This window comes from Centroberyx affinis, unplaced genomic scaffold, assembly GCF_046629955.1.
Source record: "Centroberyx affinis isolate AG114_WGS23_722 - 3 ecotype Tasmania unplaced genomic scaffold, CSIRO-AGI_Caff_v1 ptg000338l_1, whole genome shotgun sequence".
In the NCBI taxonomy this organism is placed as follows: domain Eukaryota; kingdom Metazoa; phylum Chordata; class Actinopteri; order Beryciformes; family Berycidae; genus Centroberyx; species Centroberyx affinis.
In genome coordinates this window covers 173,846-195,876 of record NW_027279013.1, presented here as the reverse complement: position 1 = coordinate 195,876, position 22,031 = coordinate 173,846, and the positions used below count along the sequence as shown (strand labels likewise).

The following is a 22,031-nucleotide window of genomic DNA, read 5'->3' as shown; positions in this document are numbered from 1 at the left end:
GTGTACGTACCACATAGGTGCAGTGTTGTCTGGACGGAGGTGTGCTGTGAGAGGAGGCGGTGTCCGTCCTTTTGACAATTTTCTTCCCTCTGTCAGCAGCAGCAGCAGCTTCTCACACCCAGTAGGAGGTGGCCATGTTTGACAGCCAAGTCACGTGGTACACCGACAAATATCTGCTAAAGACGTGATTTTCATTCTTTTGGGATTTATTATTTCATATTAGGTAATGTGTTACGATTTAGTGTTGTTAAGAAAGCGTGTATTATCGATTTGAAATATTTTAGATTTAGGCTACGTGTAGGTCGGGTGCAGGCTGAGGTCAAGTAATCAGTCACGAGAGAGAGAGACTTTCAGATCGGGAGGGGAAGGGATTTGGGAGGAGTATGACAAGAATTAAAGAGAAAATAGGGAACTTTTGAAATTAGAATATAAAATATGAATGCATTAAATATTAAACATGCATAATTGAAAGAAGAAAAATATGTTGGATAATGTCTATTCTGTCAATAACTTGTTAATAAAATATTTAGGGGCACTGTGATGAATCTATTTGATATGTGGAACAGTATACAGTTTACTGCGGTTGAAGTGAATCTTTTGTTTTGACCTACAGAGGGCAATAATATGCCTGGAAGCGTTCAAACTGCCACAAATTCATAGGAAGAGGAAGCAGTAGGAGCAGCAGCAGAAGAAGAAGGAGAAGAAGGGGAAGAAGAAGAAGATGCAACAGCAAATTGTTGTTATGATGTCAGTAAAGCTAGTAGGCCTATATATGATATTAATTATTATTAATAATTAAATTAAACATATCAATTTAACATCAGATGGCCTTCTGGGGAAGTCATCAAGCAATATATAGTTACATGAACAAATTCTTAAAAGAAACTGGTTTAGCTGAAAGAATATAGTTCTATTATATTTTTTTCCCTGCATAATCTCCTGGTCCACACTCCCGTTCAGTAGGCGGCGGTAATGCACCTTGAGTTGGTTTGCCAACCGCCAATAACTATGGGAAAGAAGAAGAAGAGGACGACGACGACGCAAGACAACAACCAATCACATGGCAGGGAGGACGATGGCGGAATCGGAGCTGTGTGTCAGGTAGGAAAATAACGTTAAACTTTTACACGTCTACATGGACGAAATATTTAGTTAAAACTGCGAAAGAGGGAAGCTCGTGTACTTAGTGCGCACATTTGCTATTTTAACGCCTTGACACACATACGTTTTAAATTTGGCAATCTGTCTATTTAGCTATTAGCACCACGCTAACTTAGCTTAGCAACTGCTCGCAGTTCCATTTGAATGGCTTTGCAGCGCGGTCCGCCGCATGACAACAACAGCATGTCACCACTTTGAACTTAGCAAAGTTGGCTAGTGAGCTAACACTGCTTATTTAGCTAGCTGGGGAGCAGCGCTACAACACTGCTAACTAACTTCAATCTGACTCAGGTTACAAGATGCTTGGGTTTTAGCTCCAACGATGAGACTTATTTAGTTGGTGGCAATGTATGGTGGTGGCTAAGGGCGTAACGTTAGTTTTCATTTCGTTTTTGGGGATGGGGAAAACACTAACTAGAATATTTGAACGCACTTAGTGGAAAATATTGCCCATGAGTTTGTGAGCAGTTTGGAAGTGGAGTAGGAGCCACAACTGATGCATGAAATCATCCTAAACGAACGGGACGGTACAATGAACAACACTGGCTTTTCGGTCAATTCACTGTGAGGGAATACATGGATAGGTAAACACAAGTTATGGGTTTTACGCACACACACAAACACAGCAGCACAGAGTCAGTCCAGGCTTAATAAGATAGGTAAAACAGTGAGCTACAAGTAGTCAGAAAACTTCCATTAGTTTCTAAGTTGCACCGATACCCACATTACAGTTGGATAAAGTTATGCAAGTATCAGTGGATACCAAATTATAACAAGACTTGCTATCTTTAATTACATTAATAATTTATGATTGTTTCTGTGGTGCTGATTTTCTGATAATCTGGGGGCACAAAGCTACAAGCCCTGTCAAAATGTCATTCATTTAAAACTGATTGGTTGGTTTCTGTGAAGTACTAGGCAGTGCCAAATAGCAGCCAAAGCTGGTTAGCTAAAGAGCACTATTTTGCAATATTTATCTCAGATGATGCCATTGTGCTGGTCAGAATCTGCAAAGAAATACACTCAGTCTAACACCTAAATGTCAATAACAAACGAACAAATCAAACTTTTATAATTGCTTTTTCCAAATATTTGCCTGATATACCAGCAAAACATTTGAATGTTCTGCTAAATGATGTTTCAGCTTGTGACATGAAGCAGGGAATGAGAGTAACTGTTTACTAAAATCACGAGTGTTTCACAGCTCGTACATGGATTGACCCATTAGTAGTTAATTAAATAAATTAAATAATAATTAAATAAATAATTTGGATGAGAGCTTATGAAATTGTGATGGGCAATCCATCTCATTTGTGATTACTACAGCATAAAATGTAGCTAATATCACGATTCATTTTTCTGCCCCACGATAAGTATTGTCCCTTTTTTGTATTGCAATGTATTGAATTTCTATATATTGTCCCATCCCTACACACTAGTTCAAATGCTGCTTTCATGTGCCAGTTCTAAAATAAACTGAGATCTGCTTTCCTACCTTCGGTCCTGTTGATGAATTAACGTCGATGAGCACCTTTCTAAGATATACCCATTCTTCACTTAGAAGCAGTCGAGAGTTGTGGACCATACTACTGGGAAGATCGGCATTGCGAGAGCCGGTAAGTCTTCTTGCAGTCCTTCATAGGGAGCGGGTTGATGAGTACAGTGTCAAGTGCATGTTACAGGTTGGAGCTTCAAATGTGGCTGCACTGCCAGAAGTAAACTGTCTCATTTTTTGTCTATGTGATGTTCTCTGTTCTATGATGCACCCTTGGTGGACAAAGGCTCAGATAGAGGCAGAGCTTGACAGACACTGGGAGAGGCTACATCAAGGACTCAGTTACTACAAGCCGCCCAGGTATAGTCACGCTTATTTTGATGCAAACATCAGCAACACAAATTCATAGTAACTCAAGGAGTAATTGTCAGTTTCCTGCGTTATAGCTCGTCATCTGCTGGAAAAGTTAAAGAGAACAAAGATGTTGCCCAACCGTTGAAGGATTTTGGTCTGAGGATCAGTAAACTACTGGTGAGAGTTGAAATTTGCTGTTTTACATAAATGATATGATGATGCTTTTCCCATTTGGTGGTGGATTTCATGATTATTTCATGCTTGTTTCAGGGTCTCGATGAGCAACAGAGTGTGCAGATTTTACAGTGTTACTTACAGGAGGACTACAGAGGAACCCGTAATTCATTAAAGGTATCTGCTCTCTCTTGGATTATTTAGTTGTATTTGAATCAGTGTCTGAAATTAACTTTTCAGCTCACCTGCCAAGGACTTCTGAATAAAAAAAAATAGTACTTGACAAAAAAAAACGTTTTACCGGCCAAAATAATCTACATTTTTCATAGAAATGTCACCCTACCCATTTTCAATGGTATTTTGTGTACTGTATGTTAATGTAAAACTTGCTTACCCACTTACGCAATGGATAAAGTGTATAATTCATCATGAAGTGCAACAGAGATTACAAGAGAGCATTTTGAAGCATTGTACGGTGGTCAGTGGGGATAAAGTTTGAGAACAGGCAAAAACCAAAGACTATGTCCAAGGAATTCACAATTTATGGTCTGAAGAAGTTACCAGCCAGTGTGTTGGGTCACTCTTATTGATTTATTTGCCAAAAGACACATTTCACTGGCATTTGGCGCTTAGTGGGTGTTAATTTCAGACGCTGGTTGGAATGATGTGATGACACACGTTTTTATTATGAAAGAGACTCAACTGATGGATGTCACTGTCTTCCAAACAGGGAGTTCTCCAGGATGAGAGACAAAGCCAAACGCTGCTGCTGAAGGTCAGAAAACCCTTGAATCCACTCACTCTGCTCTTGGGAACTCTTGATTTAACATGACCGTTACTTCCTCATTTAATCCTTTGATTAAATATGACTGTCTCTGTGTGTGTGCATTCACAGATAGCTGACTATTACTATGAGGAGCGCATGTGTCTACTCAGATGTGTCCTTCACCTACTGACATACTTTCAAGATGAGCGACATCCCTACAGAGTAAGACGCTGCTAGATTTGGGTCACATCCCACAACTGCAACTGTCCATTTCTGCCTGATTTTGGTGTTATTTCTGCAGATGAACATTTTGGTGTATTTGTCTCTATACAGGCTGAGTACTCCAACTGTGTAAATAAACTGGAGAAAGACCTGGTGAGCAACTACCAGTCTCAGTTCGAGAACCTCTTCAAAGCAGAGGCGCCAACATGGGAAACCAATGGAAACCTCATGGTGAGAATTTGGTTCATATATTTTGTAATCTAAGATCTTCATCACAAACACATTCATCATATTTTATGTTTGACATGAAGCTCAAACTGATGGTGACATACTGTATGTCCTCTTCCAGACGGAGAGGCAGGTGTCGCGGTGGTTCCTCCAGTGTCTGAGAGAACAGTCTCTGCTGCTGGAGATCATCTTCCTGTACTACGCCTACTTTGAGATGGGACCCTCCGACCTGCTGAGCTTCACCAAGATGTTCAAGGAGCAGGGCTTTGGTTTGCGGCAGACCAACAGACACCTAGTTGACAAGAGCATGGATGCACTGGTTGATCGCATCGGGTAAAAGCACCTAGGCTGTGTGTGCGTGTGTGTCTGTGTGTGTGTTGGGTGGGTGGGGGGGGGATATACGACTAAAAACAAGAAATGTACTTCTGCAAATTGACTAGAGGGAGGGTGCATCTTATTTCCTTAGATGACCTTATGGTTAGGTACGCTGCTTAAACACTCAAAAGTAATTTATCGTTTAATGTGGTCTTAAATGTCCTTGTATGTTTCTCTGGCCTGCAGATACTTGAGCTCTCTGATCCTGGTGGAGGGAATGGACATAGACTTCCTTCATAAGTGCGCCCTGGAGGACTCGACAGAGCAGCACCAGTTCTTCAACGCTCCTGATGTCAGCAAGGTTAGACATGAGTCTCTAAACACAGCCGGCATGGCATCAGCACATTATAATGGAACAGTAGGTACCTAAAATTGCACCGTGTGCAGAAAGTACTGAATTTTGCACCCATGAGTAGAGGTAAATTTAATTATATTTTGACTGAAGTGCGATTGCAGACACTGCGCGCTGGTGGCTATTTTAAAAAGAGCTGTGAACCTCACCACAGGGACAGACTGTACTGGCTTTGTGTGACCGTGACTTAACATCACTTTGCAAGAAGCCTGACGATGGATTGAAATGTTTGTGTGGGAGCATAGGAAACAAAATTGTCTAAGTGCCTATTTGCTTCAAGTGTGTGATCCATGGTGGGACTGGTGGCTTCTTAGGTAAAATCTACAATGGCCATACTTAAAATGTACTTTACGACTCCCCTTAGATGTGTGTAAACTTTGGTGCCTTCTTCACAAACTCCCTCCTAGATTCCCTCCTAAATATGCCCTTTGCTGCTCTGTAAGCATTTATTCACACAAATTGTACAAAGTAAATAAAGCACCTTACACATCTCATCATCTCAGCTAACACACTGTCTCTGCCTCCTGCAGGAGATGGATCAGCTGCTGCTGACATTTGGTGACATCCCTCACCACGCGCCTGTCCTGCTGGCCTGGGTGCTGCTGAGACACACGCTGAGACCGGACGAGTCCAGCCTGGTCATCAGGAGGATAGGCAACACCTCCCTGCAGCTGGGGGTGTTCAAGTACCTCTCAACCATGCTGAAGGGCCTTGGAGTCTCAGGGAATAATGTAAGAGAATATACTCACTTTGGTAACTGCAAGACCATCAGAGCACGTGCGTCAAATGATGTTTGAAAAGGGAAAATTTGCATGATTATCAATATCATTCCATGGTCTGAGCAGGGTAAACACTATTACTGTGACATATTCTGCTGCATGATAATATGACATTGATTTTGCTGTGGATGAGTCCTATTTTGATGTGATTACAATGTATACATGTCACTATATTTTCCATTTTTAAAATGTCTTTTTTACAAATTGAACACAACTTAAAATTTTCAATGTCTAATGCCAGGGCTTTGTTGTACAAACCTTTTTGAATGTTGTACTGTGTTTATTTCTGCCTCTTCTAACCTGTCTTTCCTTCTCTCCATCCCCAGTGCATGGCAAGCACAGCAAAGATGTGTATCTATGGCCTCCTTTCATTTGTGATCACTTCTTTTGAAGAGGAAAGCCTACAGGTATAGAGCCTACATGTCTCTCTATTTACTGTCTCTACTCTCATTCACATTGTAACCCACCTTATCATAATTGATGTTGCAGACTGATGGTGTGGCAACACATTGCTCTCATCTGATCGACGCGGCCTGTGAGGTCCTCTCTGCTCCCAGTCTGGCTGAACACTTCTGGGAAATGGTGAGAAGAAACGGGAAATAACTCGAGAGAGACAAAAATGGATCAAAAGAAACAAGAATGGCACTGTTAATACTTGTCCCCTGTTTGTGAAATTTCTAATCCAGAAGCCCAACATGGGATTGGGAATGATCCTGGACAGTGCTGTCGGGATGTTCCCTCATAAGATCGGCCCACTGTTACAGCTTCTAACTGCACTTCTGTCAAACAAGTCGACTGTTAAAAAGGTATCTCTCGCACACACACACACACACACACTCACTCATCTTCATCTTGTCCAAATGAGATAATATATTTCCACCTCTCTGTGACAGGTGTACACTTTCCTGGATAAGATGTCCTTTTACACACAAGTTTACAAACATAAGCCCAATGACATCATCTCCAAGGATGACGAGACACTGTGGAGGAGACAGACGCGAAAGCTCCTCTACCCTCTTGGTTAGTTTAGTTGTTTTGTTACTGTGAAATTTGAGTGTCGACACCATTCACTGATATCATTTTATTTAGTGTGCCTAAGCATATTGCATAATTATGTAATTACATTTTTATCAGATGAAAGTGTATATTTTTCTCATATTTCTACTGTCCTGTGACATGCCTATGTTATAACGGTCTGTCTCGACCCTCAGGCGTCGGGCAGACCAACCTGTGGATGCCCCAGGGCGTGCTCGGCCAGGTGGTGATAGGGGGTGAGCAGGGCTACGTGGTGCGCTGGGACTACTCCTACAGCTCCTGGACGCTCTTCACCTGTGAGGTTGAGATGCTGCTCCATGTCGTTTCGACCGCAGGTACACGCCTGGATGTTCATGCACCTGCACAAGCAGATTACACACTCACTTAAACTCTCATTCACATACAGGATGAAGCTCTGTTATGCAATGTCTGCAGTATCTAATGGTCATTTTTTTTTTTTAAGTTATAATTAAGTTGTATCTCTTTCTCTCTCTCTCTTTGTGCTAGATGTCATAGCTCACTGTGTGCGGGTAAAGCCGATCTTGGATCTGGTCCATAAGATCATAAGCACAGACTGGACTGTGTCGGATTGTCTGCTGCCTCTTACGTCACGCATCTACATGTTGCTGCAGAGGTAAACTGCTCTCTACAAAGGCACTCCACAGCGCTCAGGCTAGATCTATATCAAAAACATTTTTATTACTTTGTGCTCCCTATCTGAGACCGTGTTGTTGTCTCCTAAGAGGAAATCGGGGAGGGACTATTGAATTAGCCCCGGTTTGTCCATCCCTCTGTCCATCTCTCATGCACAATATACCGCACGCCACTGATCCGGATTTTGACAAAACTTCTGTGAATCATGCATGTCTGTATGTCACATATAGTATCAATATCTTATCAATATCTTACAATATCTTGGACGCCAAAGAAAAGCACCTCCACTTCCCCTTTTCCTGCCCCAAACAATCAAGAAACATGAGGGAACATATTTTCTACTTATTGCCCCACTACAACTCTGCATCACTTGTGGGGGATGACATGTTTACTGTTCACTTGTTTTGATTTGAGAATGGATTTGATTGGTGATTGATTGATTGGTGGTCTGTTTACGTGTCTCAGGTTAACATCAGTCATCAACCCTCCAGTGGATGTGATCGCCTCCTGTGTGAACTGCCTTATTGTGCTGGCTGCCAGGATGCCTGGGAAGGTGGGTACCTCTGATTTGAACAGGGAGTAACAAAGTCACAATTTTCTGCTGTTCTTTATCCTTCATCATACTCATACCTTGCCTTTCGTCTTTTCTTGTCTTTCCAGGTATGGTCTAGTCTGCACCACACAGGCTTCCTTCCCTTTGCCTCCAGCCCTTTGACCAGCATGGCTCAGTCTGTAAGGTACTATGGTCGAATTGTTTGGTACCAAATATTTAAGGACTATGAGACATCATAGATTTTTATTTTGGAAAACATTGTATTAAACAAAAATGGGATTCTTCCCAGTGCTGAGGGCATGAAGGCGGGCAACTATGGCAACCTGCTGGTCCAGATTGAGCAGCCTAGAGGGGAATACGCTGTGACCATCGCCTTCCTCCGCCTCATCACAACCCTGGTCAAGGTAATACACAACAGGTCCCTTTCTGAATAGGATTCACATATTTGATTAACCATTTTCTAGCCAGCGTGATTCTGTAGTGACAACTCAACATTGCACACTTTCATTTAAACAAAGTGTGTATGAATTTTTAATCTTTAAATATGGCATCTTAATGAAGTAATCCTGATTATGCCTCTCTTCTTCCTCCTCCTCTTCCTCCCTGTCGGGTAATGCCAGGGCCAGCTTGGCAGCACTCAGAATAAAGGCCTGATCCCCTGTGTACTGCTGGTGTTAAAGGAGATGCTGCCCACGTACCACAAGTGGCGCTACAACACCTATGGAGTCAGAGAAAGGATAGGTAAGGGGACACATCTGACAGTAGTGGCAAAAGTTACAATGGCTGCTTTTTTTCTCTGAGACCAAAGAGTAAAGAGTGAATGAACATTTCCCACTCTTTGTTGCTGCAGGCTGTCTTATTTTGGAGCTGGTCCATGCCATTCTCAATCTCAGCCCAGAGGGAGAGGATCAGGGCAGGTGAGGTTAAGCCCTTTGTTATTCAAATATCTGGACTCCGTGGTGTGTTTCCTGCAGTTGTTGTTTGGTGCACACTGGCTGCTAGGCATATAATCATGTAAATAAACATCCCTGCACTAATCAATCAAATAAATAAAATAAAAAAATCAAAACAGTTGAAGTGATCCAGAACAGATAACGTTTCTCTACTTTCATAGCTAGCGGCACTCTTTATTTCTTTAAGTCTTTATGCTTTCATGTGTTCATGTAATGCTCCTGTCACATTCCAGTAGAACAATGTGTCATTGAGTATAAGTCCTCTTGGCTATTGCCATTTCTGATTTAAAAAAAAAAATGCATCATCTCATAGTTTCCATAATTAATAATCACACAATTAAGGAAATTAAGAATATTTAAATGTATTTAATTTAGAGGTTGTATCAAATCAAGCCGCTTACGTTCCACAGCTATTCAATTTGATGAACACTGACTCCAGCAATTGAGTGCTGAGCTTATTCAAATCCACGGTTTCTATGAATCAGAACGTGAAATTGAGCTAATAGCAAAGTGCTTGATCCTATAATTGTCATACACCCCGGGTTTGTCCCTTCTTTTCTTTTTTTTTAACACTTTCTCCAGTATACCTTATTGTATGCTTCTGTTTCTTATGATGTTTTCTCAAAAATATTTTTGGGACATATATCACCTATAAAACTTTCTGATGCACTACTGGAGAAGTTGAAGCTTTTATTCTGTTTCTCTCCCTTGCTGCAGCACTCCCACCCTGCAGTCCCTGTGTATCTACAGCTTGGCTAACACTGAGGCCGGCCAGGCGGTGGTCAACATCATGGGAGTAGGAGTGGACACCATTGATATGGTGCTGGCTGCACAGCCCAGCAGGTGAGACTGAATTTAAAAAGATCTTAAGTGGTGCTGGGGCATCATCCCATTTTCATGCCTTGTTTTTCCGTTCTCTATTCTGCATTTCTCTTAAATGTTTTTTCCTATCACCAGTGAAATGAAAACTTCACACCTTTTAGGTGAAGTAGTTGTGATTTCATATTTGGTGATCCCATAGAAATTATTTTGTGTCCTTCTCTCTGACCCTTTTTATAGTGGCGGCTCCGAGGGCCCAGGTCAGATTCTGATCCAGACAGTGAAACTGGCCTTCTCCGTCACAAATAATGTCATCCGTCTGAAGCCACCCTCCGACGTCGTGTCCCCCCTGGAGCAGGCCCTGACGCAGCACGGGGGCCATGGCAGCAATCTGATAGCCGTCCTGGCCAAGTATATTTACCATAAACATGACCCGGCACTGCCACGCCTGGCTATCCAGCTGCTCAAGAGGCTCGCCACGGTAAGACACCTTAACAGACATGACATTTTAATTGTTTTAGCTTTGGTTGTTTTGTGTAGGCTTACAGTATATCAATGCAGTTGTACTACTGAGTTTTGGACATGTTTTGAACAAAAACACATAATGAAATCAAACTTAAATTTTGTCTCTAGGTGGCTCCCATGTCAGTCTACGCCTGCCTAGGTAGTGATGCAGCGGCCATCCGAGATGCATTCCTGACTCGGCTGCAGAGCAGGACAGAAGACATGAGGATTAAGGTCATGATCCTTGAGTTCCTCACCGTTGCCGTGGAAACCCAGCCCGGCCTCATTGAGCTCTTCCTCAACCTGGAGGTCAAAGATGGCAGCGAGGGGTCAAAGGTGTGAACTGCGGGAATATCTGATAAATGGATAGAAGTGTAATTGTGTTTAATTTTATGTCTGAATGGAAAGCTGATTGTCTGCTTGACCCATAGGAGTTCCTGCTGGGCGAGTGGAGCTGTCTGCAGGTGGTGCTGGACCTAATTGACTCTAAACAGCAGGGGAAATACTGGTGTCCTCCCCTGCTGCACCGAGCCGCGCTGGCCTTCCTCCTCGCCCTCTGGCAGGACCGCAGGGACAGTGCCATCTCTGTCTTACGCACAAAGTAAGTGTATTTTCTCTGATCTTTGCCTTGATCTGGAAAAAAAAAACATGTAATGAGATGTTTGAAAATATATTTGTATGGATTATGATGCATATGTTATTGTATTTTCCCCACAGAGAGAGGTTTTGGGAAAATTTGACAACCCCTCTCTTCGGAACCCTCACTTCCCCTTCAGACACCACAGAGGTACGCTACTGACTTAGACCCTGCTATACTGATGACATGAGTAATTGGTCATGGTTGTTAACTTACAGATTTAAATTTTTGCCCCCAGCCTTGTGTTCTGGAGACTTGTGCTTTTGTCATGAAAATCATTGGCCTGGAGATCTACTATGCTGTCAGGTAAGTTCATGAATTTATCTGCGTCTGGCTCATTAGGATTGCTGACTATCGATATTTCAGTGTGTTGATGTTGACACATAAGGCAGAGTTTTTGGGATGTAGTTGGGCAAGACTCACAACAAAACAATACAAAGACAACCTGTTGAATAGTGTTGGCCATCAGAGTTGAGCAACATGTTGCCGTGTGTATTTCTGCTTTAATAGACGATGGTTCAAATCGCTTGTAATTGATGGTAAGTTGCAATCTCTGGTGTTGCAGTGGCTCCTTGGAGCAGTCTCTGAAGGATGTGCTGCAGAAGTTCTCCAGTGGGCGGCGCTATGAGTACTGGTCCCAGTACGTCAAGTCTCTGGTGTGCCATGTGGCCGAGACAGAGGAGGAGGGCATCTGCTCCTTCTCCGAGACCCAGATGCTGATCTCTGCCTGGCGGATGCTGCTTATCCTTTCCACTAATCATGTATGTCATAGTAAACTCAATCATGATTATAGTGTTGATATAAGAATGCTGATCTGGTCTGCTGATGGTCCATTTAGAGGTGTGCTCCTGTGCTGACTGGTGTGTTTTGTGTCTCCAGTCTGATGTGATGCAGCTAACAGAGGACTCAGCCAAGCTGAAGCTCTTCATGGACGTCCTGGATGGGACCAAAGCGGCTGTGAGTCATCATGGCACAACATATTTTCCTGTTATCCATATTAAAACCTCTTCCCCCTTCCCTTTTTTTTAAATTCCTTTACATTTGTCAGCAGGGATATTTTCTCTTTTCTTTCTCTCTTTTACTTTCTAATTCCTTCTCTCTCTCTTTCAGTTGATGGTGCCCATGTCTGTACCTTGTCTACGTCTTGGATCCATGATGGCCACCTTGCTACTCATCCTCCTCAAACAGTGGAGAAGGTGGGTGTATGTATTTGTGCATTTGATGGAGAGACAGTTAAAGGGTTTCCTGCATGTTTCAGTCAACAGTAAAGACCGTTGCCCTATTTCCCATCAACTGTCTTTTTGCTCTCCTCCTGGTCACTCTTTCCAGTGTGGTAGCTACAGCTCCTGACATCCTGTCCCCCCTGTCCCTGATCCTGGAGAGTGTCCTGCAAGCTGACCAGCAGCTGATGGAGAGGACCAAGGCCAAGATCTTCTCTGCACTCATATCTGTGCTGCAGATACAGGGGCTCAATGGTGAGCGGCATATGTGTCTGTGTCTGTTATCGAGGTAGACATGTTTGCATGTGTGACATACATACGTGTACAATATGTATGCTGGTACAAATGTATTCTGAAACTCTTTGCTCACTAGGTGGGGAGATTTCCCAGCTGCCCCAGTTACTGCTGTCTGTGTGTGAGACGGTGAAAGATGAGGCCCTGGCCCTGATTGACAGTACTCGCCACATGAGCCAGATGGGCGACATGGTGGAAGACGAGGACAGCATGGAGACAGACACTCCCCGCAGCCTTCAAAAAGACCAGAGAGATGGGGTGAGCCAGGCAGGGAAGGATGGACATGCATATACAGTAGCTGGAGGCCGTACCAGTTCACAATGTGAATGCAGCATAAGCTTTATTTTTCTTTTGGCCCTCTTTTTGTCAGGTCTGTGTGCTGGCACTACACCTGGCCAAGGAGCTGTGTCGTGCTGATGAGGATGGTGAGCACTGGGTTTTAGTGATGAGGAAGGTCCCGGTCCTCCCCTCCGTTCTCAGCGCTGTAGAGCTCAGTCTGCGTTCCAAACACAACCTCTACTTCACCGAAGCTGCGTTACACCTGCTGCTCACACTGGCCCGCACTCCTCAGGTAAAAACATAAACACACACCTCTAACATGAACTGTACTATATCAAATGCACTTAAGTCAATCCTTCTGGTCAATGTAAGATGTCAAATGTTGACCATGTCTCCATTTGTCCTCCAGGGGGCAGCAGCTGTTGCTGGAGCAGGAGTCATCCAGACGATCTGTCTCCCTCTTCTCAGTGTCTATGAGGTCTCTTCAATTGGAGCATCACAGGTAACAGAAGTTATAGTGATCCCTACTCAGGAACAGCTATGGGCCTTGCATGTAACATACCCCGTAATATGGCATTACATAATCACATTATGTGTTGATATGACATAGTAACATGGCAGAGTGGATAACAGGCAGACCACTGTGTTCTCTATGTGATGCTGGGAATCACATCCCTCAAGAAATCAAGTTCATAGAAAAAAGGAGATGGACATAGTAACATGGCATATCTGTGTCCTTGTGCAGGGTTTCTCCCGCAAGTCCCAGGACTCCCCCTGCTGGCCAGGGGTGTACCGCCTCTGCATGTCCTTGATGGAGAGTCTGCTCAAGACACTACGCTACAACTTCATCAACGAAGCCCTAGACTTTGTTGGAGTACATCAGGAACGCATACTACAGGTAGGACTGCAATGGGATGGAATTCTCCTTATTGAAAGAGTGACGTACCAGGGGTCAGGTGAATGTCTGCCAAAAGAAACTTCTGCCAAAAACAAATGTTTCCATTGAACTGCACCCAAAGACTCTTGCTATGTTTTAAGCCTCAGGCTATAACAATCACTGATTCTTTAACTTAATCTGACATCGGAACTTTCTGTTTCTGTTATTAGAATTAGTTATTAGAAGTGGAAATTAACCTGCTGTGAATTGTGCTAGTGCTGGGTGTCTTGCCTCAAGCATTATTATGCAGGGAAAGCGCTATTCAAGTGCCTATAAGAGCGCAAAATACCAGAACCAGCACTCCAGTCTAGTCTATTTTAGTCTGTGCCGGTAATGCAGTTACTGTTGCAGCCAAAGCCACAGATAGGCAAGTTTATGTCGTGGTTTGGGTGTCTGTGCAATGTGTCAGAGATGAAAAGGATCTAAAAAAAAAAAAGGAGAATGCATTTGTATATCTGAATCAGTTTTCTCAGTGAGGATCTGAATATTGTGTTTGGTCTCTCAACACTTCTCTTTATGTTCTCCGCCTCTCTCCTGCTCAGTGTTTGAATGCAGTGCGAACCGTGCAGAGCCTGGCCTGTCTGGACGAGGCGGACCACACAGTCGGCTTCCTGCTGCAGCTGTCTAGCTTCTGTAAGGAGTGGCAGTTTCACCTGCCCAAGCTACTCCGAGACGTACAGGTGAGGCCAGAGGAAAGCTGCGTCAGCCAGATAATACAACTCCATTGGTGCAGTCACAATACAGCGTGAATGCAGTCTTTGATACATACATTCATAATTTCATGAGAGCTTTTTCTCCGCCTCTCTCCTCCACACAGGTTAACCTGTGCTATCTGTGTCAGACGTGTACATACCTCCTCCATAGCAAGAAGATGCTCCATCACTACCTCCAGGTCAGAAACCAAATGTCTAACTTCATATACTTTGGCACTACCAGACACTGCAGTCAAGTAGTCCCCTTGTCATTTATAATATATTTATATTGTATTTTACATTTTAGTAATTTAACTGACACACATACCATGCCATCTGTGAAGAATCAGGACTGTAGCAGTCTGTTCGTTAATGTTGTACATCATTAGTATTGTGCATAACCCCAAGTCTTTTAAAACAAGTAGTTGCCAGATCATTACTGAAAACTGAATTTTCCTGGGTGCAGCAAGGCAAAGAAAATCTTGGCTGCCACGAGAATACAGTAAAGTATCTCCTGTTAGACGTATCTCTTTATTTCTGTCGTTTTCTCAGGCTAAAAATGGTGAGGCGTTGCCCCCTGGCCCCCTCCCCCGGGCCCAGCGGACCCCCCAGACCCCGTCTAAAGAGGCGGCAGGTGGAGGGGAGCGAGAGGAGGCGGAGCAGAAGGCCCTGCTTGCTGTCCAGTGCAGTCTCCTGAAGATCCTCAGCAAAACCCTGGCCACTCTGCAGCACTTCACCCCAGACTGCTGCCAGATACTCCTGGACCAGGCAAGACCGCTTATTCTGTTCAGACGATTATTCTGACCCCAATTTAAACTGAGACATATTGTTAGCTTCTATTTTCATTCTGTATCAGATATTTCCAGCTACATTGTAAGAAACTATACCACTTTTTGACGTTTATGCCATGATAGTGTGTGTAGACTGTCTGGGATGCTGATCTGTCTGTGTCTCTGTGTCAGTGTATGGACTTGGCAGAGTACAGGACCCTGTTTGTCCTCAGCTTCACAACGCCAGCGTTTGACCCCGATGTGGCTCCTTCCTTTGGGACCCTGCTGGCCACCATCAACGTGGCCCTCAGCATGTTGAGCGAGGTAGGTGTTCAGTGTTTCAAAATATACTCGTGACTCATGTTAGCTCCCAACAGTCCATGTTCCTGAGTTTCTGTGCTGTTTCCGTGTGTAGATGGAGAAGAAGAAAGAGCCAGCTTCCTTGAGTATCGCCTCGCTAGCCTCATCAGAGGAGATCCAAGCGTTGAAGTAAGTAAATTGAGGCACCCTTCCTTCCCTCCCTCTCTCTTGAGTACTGTTTGAATGGGTCTAGTATTACACACCCTCTTTGAATTGAGAATTACCCTCCAAGTTCTATGTTTTGCTTTGGTGCATTCACATCCAATATCTATCTGTAGATAAATACAGTATATGTATTTTTAAACCAAGGTGTCCTGACATTTAACTTGATATATCCTCAGTTTTGTACATTACAGCGCACAAATTACACATTTTAACTTGACAGATTAAAGAAATAACTTGAGTCTCTTTCTTCAGGTCTTTGCTGATGTTCACCATGGAGAACTGTTTCTACGTGCTGATCTCCCAGGCTGTGCGGTGTCTGAAGGACCCCTCCATCCTCCCCCGAGACAAGCAGAGGCTCAAACAGGAGCTCAGCTCTGAGCTGGTGAGAACTCTTTCTTTTTTGTGTCTCTTTGTGTGTGTGTGTCTCTCTCTCTTTATGTAATTTTTGATCTGTTATTTTGATCTCTCTCTCCCTCCTTTAGAGCACTCTTCTGTCTAGCTTGTCCCGTCACTTCCGCAGGGGCTCTCCATCCTCTCCGGCCAGCGGTATCCTCCCCTCCCCCCAGACCAAACCACCCACGCCAGGCTCGAAGGGAAGCCATGAAGGTCAGGAGCCGTTCATCCAGTTTGTCCAGGCCTTTGTCAGACTCGTGCAGAGATAGACCTGGATTTCAGCAGACAGAAGACAGTTGTCCACCGTTAACATTGGCAGTTTTTTTTTTCTTTTCAAATGAATGGAATCCACCGGCCCCTGAAAAATCCAACATTGTGGGTGAAATATTTTTTGTAAGGACATGCAGCTTTTGTACCTCCAACAGACCAAACCTTTCACTGGTGTTATGCTTCATTGTTAAATACATGGTGAATGTACCCACAGCACAAATTTGTGACCTTGAGCAAGAGTGTTTGTTCAAATTAAGTAATGTTTAATAATATTACAGAGCCAGGTTCTTGTGTGCTCTCTAATGTGTGCTAAACATCTCATTTTGCCAAAACTGCTGTTATAATTGGATTTGATACGACCACAACCAAAGTGTTATAGGCAAACTAGAAGCTGTGCGACGGTCCAGTTTTACAAAGAAGTTGACCTTCTCTGAAAAAAAGACTTGTCTATTTATATAAAATTGCCTCTGGAAGGGAATCTGAAGAGATTTTGGTGCTACTTAACATCAGCCACTGACTTGTGGACCATCTTCCCAAGGCCTAGTTTTATAGGTCACTTTGACAACATGTAAAGACCGAAAACATCTATTAAGTGCTACCTAATTAAAACCTTATGTATTATCATTTAAAAGCATCTTCAAATATAATCTTTCTTCATCTATAGTAATGACTTAGGGTAGTAGAAAAACTTTCTCTACAAATCTACATTGGTAACCTATGCTCGCCATTTTTCTACTTATCTTCATTTTCACTCGAGGGGGGGTTCTTTTCTTTTTTGAATTTAAAACTTCTTTTTGGTGTGGAGTTTGCTATTTTCTTATTTGTGCTTCTGTATGTACACAAAGCACCTGCCAAGATTTGTACTTAAAACATGTATATGCTAATAAAGGGACTGTTATGCTAATAAAAAGACTTGTGCCCCATTTAAATATAACATTATACTTAGAGGCTGTCAGTGTATTGTGCTTGATGACATTTAATGAGAAATAACTTCAGACATGCGGAACACACCATAGATTTCTTTTTGTTTACTGCATTTGCACATAATTCCCAGTATACACGTAACCCTGAACCATCTTACAAATAACTAAGTTGACAGGTAAAACCTAAGGTGAAAGACAAACACAAAAGCTGGTAATAAAATACATTTTCATGTAAAATAATTCTATCATATAAAAAAGGATAAAGACAAATATTCAAATTGCAGGAATTAATATTTACAAAAGGCTTTTTACTTTTATGAGGGGGGGGGGACTTTTACAACTTCAGTACCAAAAATGTCTCCATATTATAGGAAGGTCATGTGCAATTACAGTACAATTTGCCAAAGTCTTTCATATCTGAAGAGTGAGCAGGCAGACAGTTTTACAGCAGGGCAGAAAGGCAGGATAAGGCCTAACCGAACGACAGGTGCATTAGGTAGCTACATTATAAAGGCAGTGTGGGGCATCGAACCAGCAGATTTAGTAGCTGCAGTGGAGAGAGGCGTCACTGGTGTGATCCTCAGAAGAATCAGAGTGCCTGCCAGCAGTCCGTCTGGAGACCGGGACAGGACTATTTATTTCCTCAGGCTGGGGGAGTGTAGCGTCTACTGGCCATTGACCGGGACCTCCTGTGGAAGCAAAGACACGTTACAACACACTGTACCATCAGCACACCAACATGAAGGCCAGGCTAGCACTTACAGCCGTTTTATATCTTTGGTCTTACACATGCAGGGAAAAGTCAGTTAATTTTGGCGAAAAATATATGAATGGAAATGTCCAAGCTTTCACACTGCCTGCAGAAGCATGCATCTGACATCTTGCTCAGAAAAGTAGGGATAGCTTATCATGCATCATAAATGCACAGATTTATCTGGACAGTCACTCAAACACAATATGACAATATATCCCCTCGTGATATAATGTTTTGGTATCTGCTTCATGCAACAAACAAAACTAAGTCCACAGCACCTCATGAGCAATCTCATGCATCAGATCACTCTCAAACCCTGCGCCTCAACCGCACTAACCTTCGTCTGGTCCTCCAGACGGGCCTTTCAGGCCAAAGAGGGTATAGTAATTTGTCTACCATTATTTCACATGAATAGAGAATGAGAGAAAAAAGAATTAGGCTGTGAATAGAACATTAGTTTGGCATCTCAACTGGAGGATGGCTGTTTCTTTACACTTACCTCTAAATTCCCCCTGGCTTTCTTCAACACTCCATGGGTTAGTGCCACTACATTGAAAAAAAAAACAGAAAACAATACAACGTCATATATCTCCATCTCTTTGCATATTGGTATTTAAGGTGACAAATAATAAAAGGTAATAATCGTACGCTGATCAATGATGACCCTTTCCATTCCCTCTTTGAGCTGGTTGGTGGTGCGAAGGCGTTTCACAGCTCCACTCAGCATCCTCTCCTGCTGGGACAGCCGGCTCTTCAGCCTGGCTATCTCATTACTCAGCAGCTCATCCTGATACGGAGGATAAGAGAGGACTAAGTGTGGTCCATATAGATGCTTGAATGGATACTGTATGCATGTGTGTTTGTGCGTGTCTACCTGCTGGTTGTTGCTGCCGTCCCCTGGCGTGTTGCCAGCTGGCAGTGAGACTCTCCACACCAGTTTGAGCAGCCGGCCGGCCTCCTCCAGGACCTGCTGCATGGTGTTCACACCACTGGACAAACTCTTCAGATGCTGCGGTTCCATCACCTAATTAGACATGCACACAATAGATACACTTTAACTATGATGACAATATGGTGTTTGTTGTATATAATGTTGCTGAACTGCTGTTGGAATAATGAAACTAGCTGAACTTTTTAGCAAAATACAATTAAAACATATTTTCAAGCAGATAATCAGGGTACCACAAAAAACAGGAAACAGATAAAAAGTAGGAAATTGGAATTGTTACAAATAAATGAGTTGCGTTTCCAAAAAAAAAAAAAATAATAAAACCCTGAAAGAAAAATCTAACAAACACACATTTACAATAGAGAAAGTAGTTGTTTGATGTAGCGTGCCATTACCCTGTTGTCAGAATGTGTGTGCAGACACTCCTGCAGGTGTGTGTCCATGCTGCGTGTGAGCCTGCGGCCCTCAGAGATTTGTTTGCGCAGGGCATTGTAGTCCTCAATCAGGCCCAAAACATGGCGCCCGTTGCGATTGGCCCAGAGCCGGTGGCCTGGCACCAGGCGGGAGGGAGCGCTGGAGACACTGTCACCAGAGCTGCCGCTGTACTGGGAGCCTTTGTCCACCTCCAGCTGAGCATGACGCTTCATTTCTGGACAGAGACAATTCAATCAATCTCTGAAATGCAAAATACTCAAAATACCAGTTTAATTTCCCCCTGTAACAGCACTGTACAGGCTTGTATCTATCCTTACAATCAGATGTCATGCCAACTCTATCCTTACCATGGAGGATGCTCGTGTGTTCATCGTGGGAGTGACGGAGAGGATCACAGCCCTCGCGCCCCGGGGACCTGCCTCCCTCATCTAGGACAAAAGAAAAACCAAAACTGACACAACAGAGTAATAGGTGTGTGTCTGTGTTTGTATATGTGCCACAGACGAGCAGTACAGTTCATCTGGGTCTGTGCCTAGTGTTTACCTGAAGTGGAGAGCAGGTAGTTGATGTTGATGGTGTCAGAGCGGTTGGGCCCTCTGAGCAGCTGCTCCTCCAGTCTCTGTCTGAGCGCCGTGTTCGTCTGGATGCTCCTCTCCAGCTGCAGCCTCAGGTGTCTGATCTCCAGCAGCAGCTCCCCCAGGTCCACAGAGCCAGAGCCTGAGCAAGGGACAGGGACGGGTTCCTGGGACGCCTCGCTGGATTCTGCTCAGCAGTACAATGAAGGAGAGGGAAAGTTAGCTCATGGTTGCGTGGTTTCAACCAGAATTTCTGTTTTCAAGCCCTGGTTCAGACCAAACGGCAGCGTTGCGGGATTTACATGTAACTTGGCACACCAAAGAGGGATGTGTTGGTTGTAGGTTGTGACTAGGGATGCAAATTTTCAGAAATTTCCTTAATCGATCGTCGGTCACGTTAATGACCAATTAATCGATTAATCATTATGTAAAATACAGCTTTTGACATAGAAAATACAAAATACAAAATGCATGTTTTTACACCTGTCTTTAGGCCTACTCAACAAGTTACTCAACCATGCAGAATTCAAAAGAGTCGGGACCCCTGACAACGGACGTCAGTGTTTCCCACAGGCTGAAAATGTACTTTCTTTAGGGTTAATTACTTTAAATTGTCTTTACATTGTGTCCAACGGAACCCAACTCGTGGAATATGCAATGAAGTCTCTGCACTGCACTCATGTTAACTTTCTGAGTGTTGAGCAGCGTTACAATTGTCCGATTGAAAAGTATCAAGTTACTCTACGTTACAACACGTGCGAGTTCAGAGAAATTGTGGAACTTTATATATATTTTTACAAACGTTTTCAGAATGACGGACTGTCAGGTTGAGTACAGACCTACTGCATCACCAAATGACAGACATGATGTGATGCGCACATTAGACGCATTACAGAACGATTTAGATCAATTTCTATACATTGATTAACTGTTTATGTTGTGCCGGCCGTGCCGATATTGTGGCGCTGCCACAGTTTATGTATTGGAAACAATGGCACGACAATATACTGGTTTACTTAAGAATAAGAGCGTATCTACGTGGTCAGGGATAAATCATTTCTGAAAAAAATGAGAAATAGCACATAACGTACATTATCGATTAATATATGCTTGATCGATCAAATTGTTAACGGTGATTAATCGATCATCGATTAATCATTAACATCCCTAGTTGTGACGTTTAGAGGGCGATTTGTGAATGCTTGGTGAAAATGTCCTGTCTGGCTCTCTCTCACCCAGACACACACAAACACACACACAGTTTATTAGTTAATAAACTAATTAAAACTTCAATAGGTTATTTTCGGAGACAACATATGCCTTGTAGTACCTGTGTGTTTGTGAGCTCCAGTCTTGATCTTTTCGTAGACTTGCAGCTCCACACGCAGCGATTGTAGAAGATGTTGGGAGTCAGATAGCTGCTGGCTCTGGAGCTTAACATCACACTGCAACCTGGAAACACACACACACACACGCAAAATACAATGATCAGAAAGTTCGGAACTAAACATACTACTCTTTTCAAGTTTCATAGATAAGGGTCTAACCCTTAAGCACAATATGCATGTACAGTACACATGTGCACACACACAGCAACAAGTGTAGGAAAGGGAGAGGAGTGATATGTCAGTGAACTAGACTCCAGGTGTCATGTGTCAGCCTCATTCAACTGTGTCACTAGGACCCGGGGCCAGGGGTCATCTGTAAAGGATTCAGCATCATTATGGCGTGTGCTCATGGATGGGACGAGGCCTCAAATGATATATTCTCATGTTACTGAGTTCTAGTAATAGTATAATATAATGGTAATTGTAATGAGTGTTTTGAATGCTAATTGGTTGCCTTGTGTAGTGTCAAGTTGCACGGGGAGATACACATACTGTCATTATGGGCAGTAATGACAGTATGTGTGTATCTTGTTTGTGAGTGTGTGGTACAAAATAGCTTGTCCTGT

General features: G+C 43.2%; 2 protein-coding genes across 3 annotated transcripts in view; one reads left to right on the top strand and one right to left on the bottom strand.

The window, feature by feature from the left end:
- Positions 1–707: 707 nt before the first annotated feature.
- Positions 708–17,339, top strand: nup188 (nucleoporin 188). Of its 2 annotated transcripts, XM_071515316.1 has the most exons (44): positions 708–747; positions 961–1,101; positions 2,726–2,777; positions 2,943–3,016; positions 3,103–3,187; positions 3,281–3,361; positions 3,915–3,959; positions 4,080–4,172; positions 4,284–4,403; positions 4,522–4,733; positions 4,962–5,076; positions 5,658–5,858; positions 6,233–6,313; positions 6,396–6,488; positions 6,593–6,712; positions 6,800–6,926; positions 7,118–7,276; positions 7,449–7,575; positions 8,061–8,148; positions 8,256–8,332; positions 8,438–8,552; positions 8,769–8,889; positions 8,999–9,065; positions 9,819–9,944; positions 10,161–10,401; positions 10,554–10,760; positions 10,856–11,025; positions 11,142–11,211; positions 11,300–11,367; positions 11,627–11,822; positions 11,941–12,018; positions 12,172–12,257; positions 12,391–12,536; positions 12,655–12,833; positions 12,946–13,146; positions 13,264–13,356; positions 13,600–13,752; positions 14,334–14,471; positions 14,609–14,683; positions 15,036–15,251; positions 15,446–15,577; positions 15,669–15,742; positions 16,031–16,160; positions 16,261–17,339. In XM_071515316.1, the coding sequence occupies exons 2-44, from the start codon at positions 1,061–1,063 to the stop codon at positions 16,438–16,440; spliced, it is 5,253 nt and encodes a 1,750-aa protein (XP_071371417.1). In that variant the 5' UTR covers positions 708–747; positions 961–1,060; the 3' UTR covers positions 16,441–17,339. The 2 variants fall into 2 exon arrangements, with proteins under 2 accessions (XP_071371417.1, XP_071371418.1); XM_071515317.1 differs by lacking the exon at positions 708–747 and having other exon boundaries at positions 1,062–1,101; positions 2,723–2,777.
- A 132-nt stretch (positions 17,340–17,471) lies between these two features.
- Positions 17,472–22,031, bottom strand: part of cdk5rap2 (CDK5 regulatory subunit associated protein 2) — a 41,626-nt gene continuing 37,066 nt past the window's right edge. Inside the window, exons 45-53 of the mRNA XM_071515323.1 lie at positions 21,408–21,529; positions 20,046–20,264; positions 19,850–19,930; positions 19,463–19,716; positions 18,993–19,142; positions 18,767–18,905; positions 18,618–18,664; positions 18,456–18,510; positions 17,472–18,053 (exon numbers count right to left, since the gene is read on the bottom strand). Coding sequence (XP_071371424.1) covers positions 17,905–18,053; positions 18,456–18,510; positions 18,618–18,664; positions 18,767–18,905; positions 18,993–19,142; positions 19,463–19,716; positions 19,850–19,930; positions 20,046–20,264; positions 21,408–21,529 — 1,216 coding nt within the window. The 3' untranslated portion in view covers positions 17,472–17,904. The remainder of the gene's footprint in view (positions 18,054–18,455; positions 18,511–18,617; positions 18,665–18,766; positions 18,906–18,992; positions 19,143–19,462; positions 19,717–19,849; positions 19,931–20,045; positions 20,265–21,407; positions 21,530–22,031) is intronic.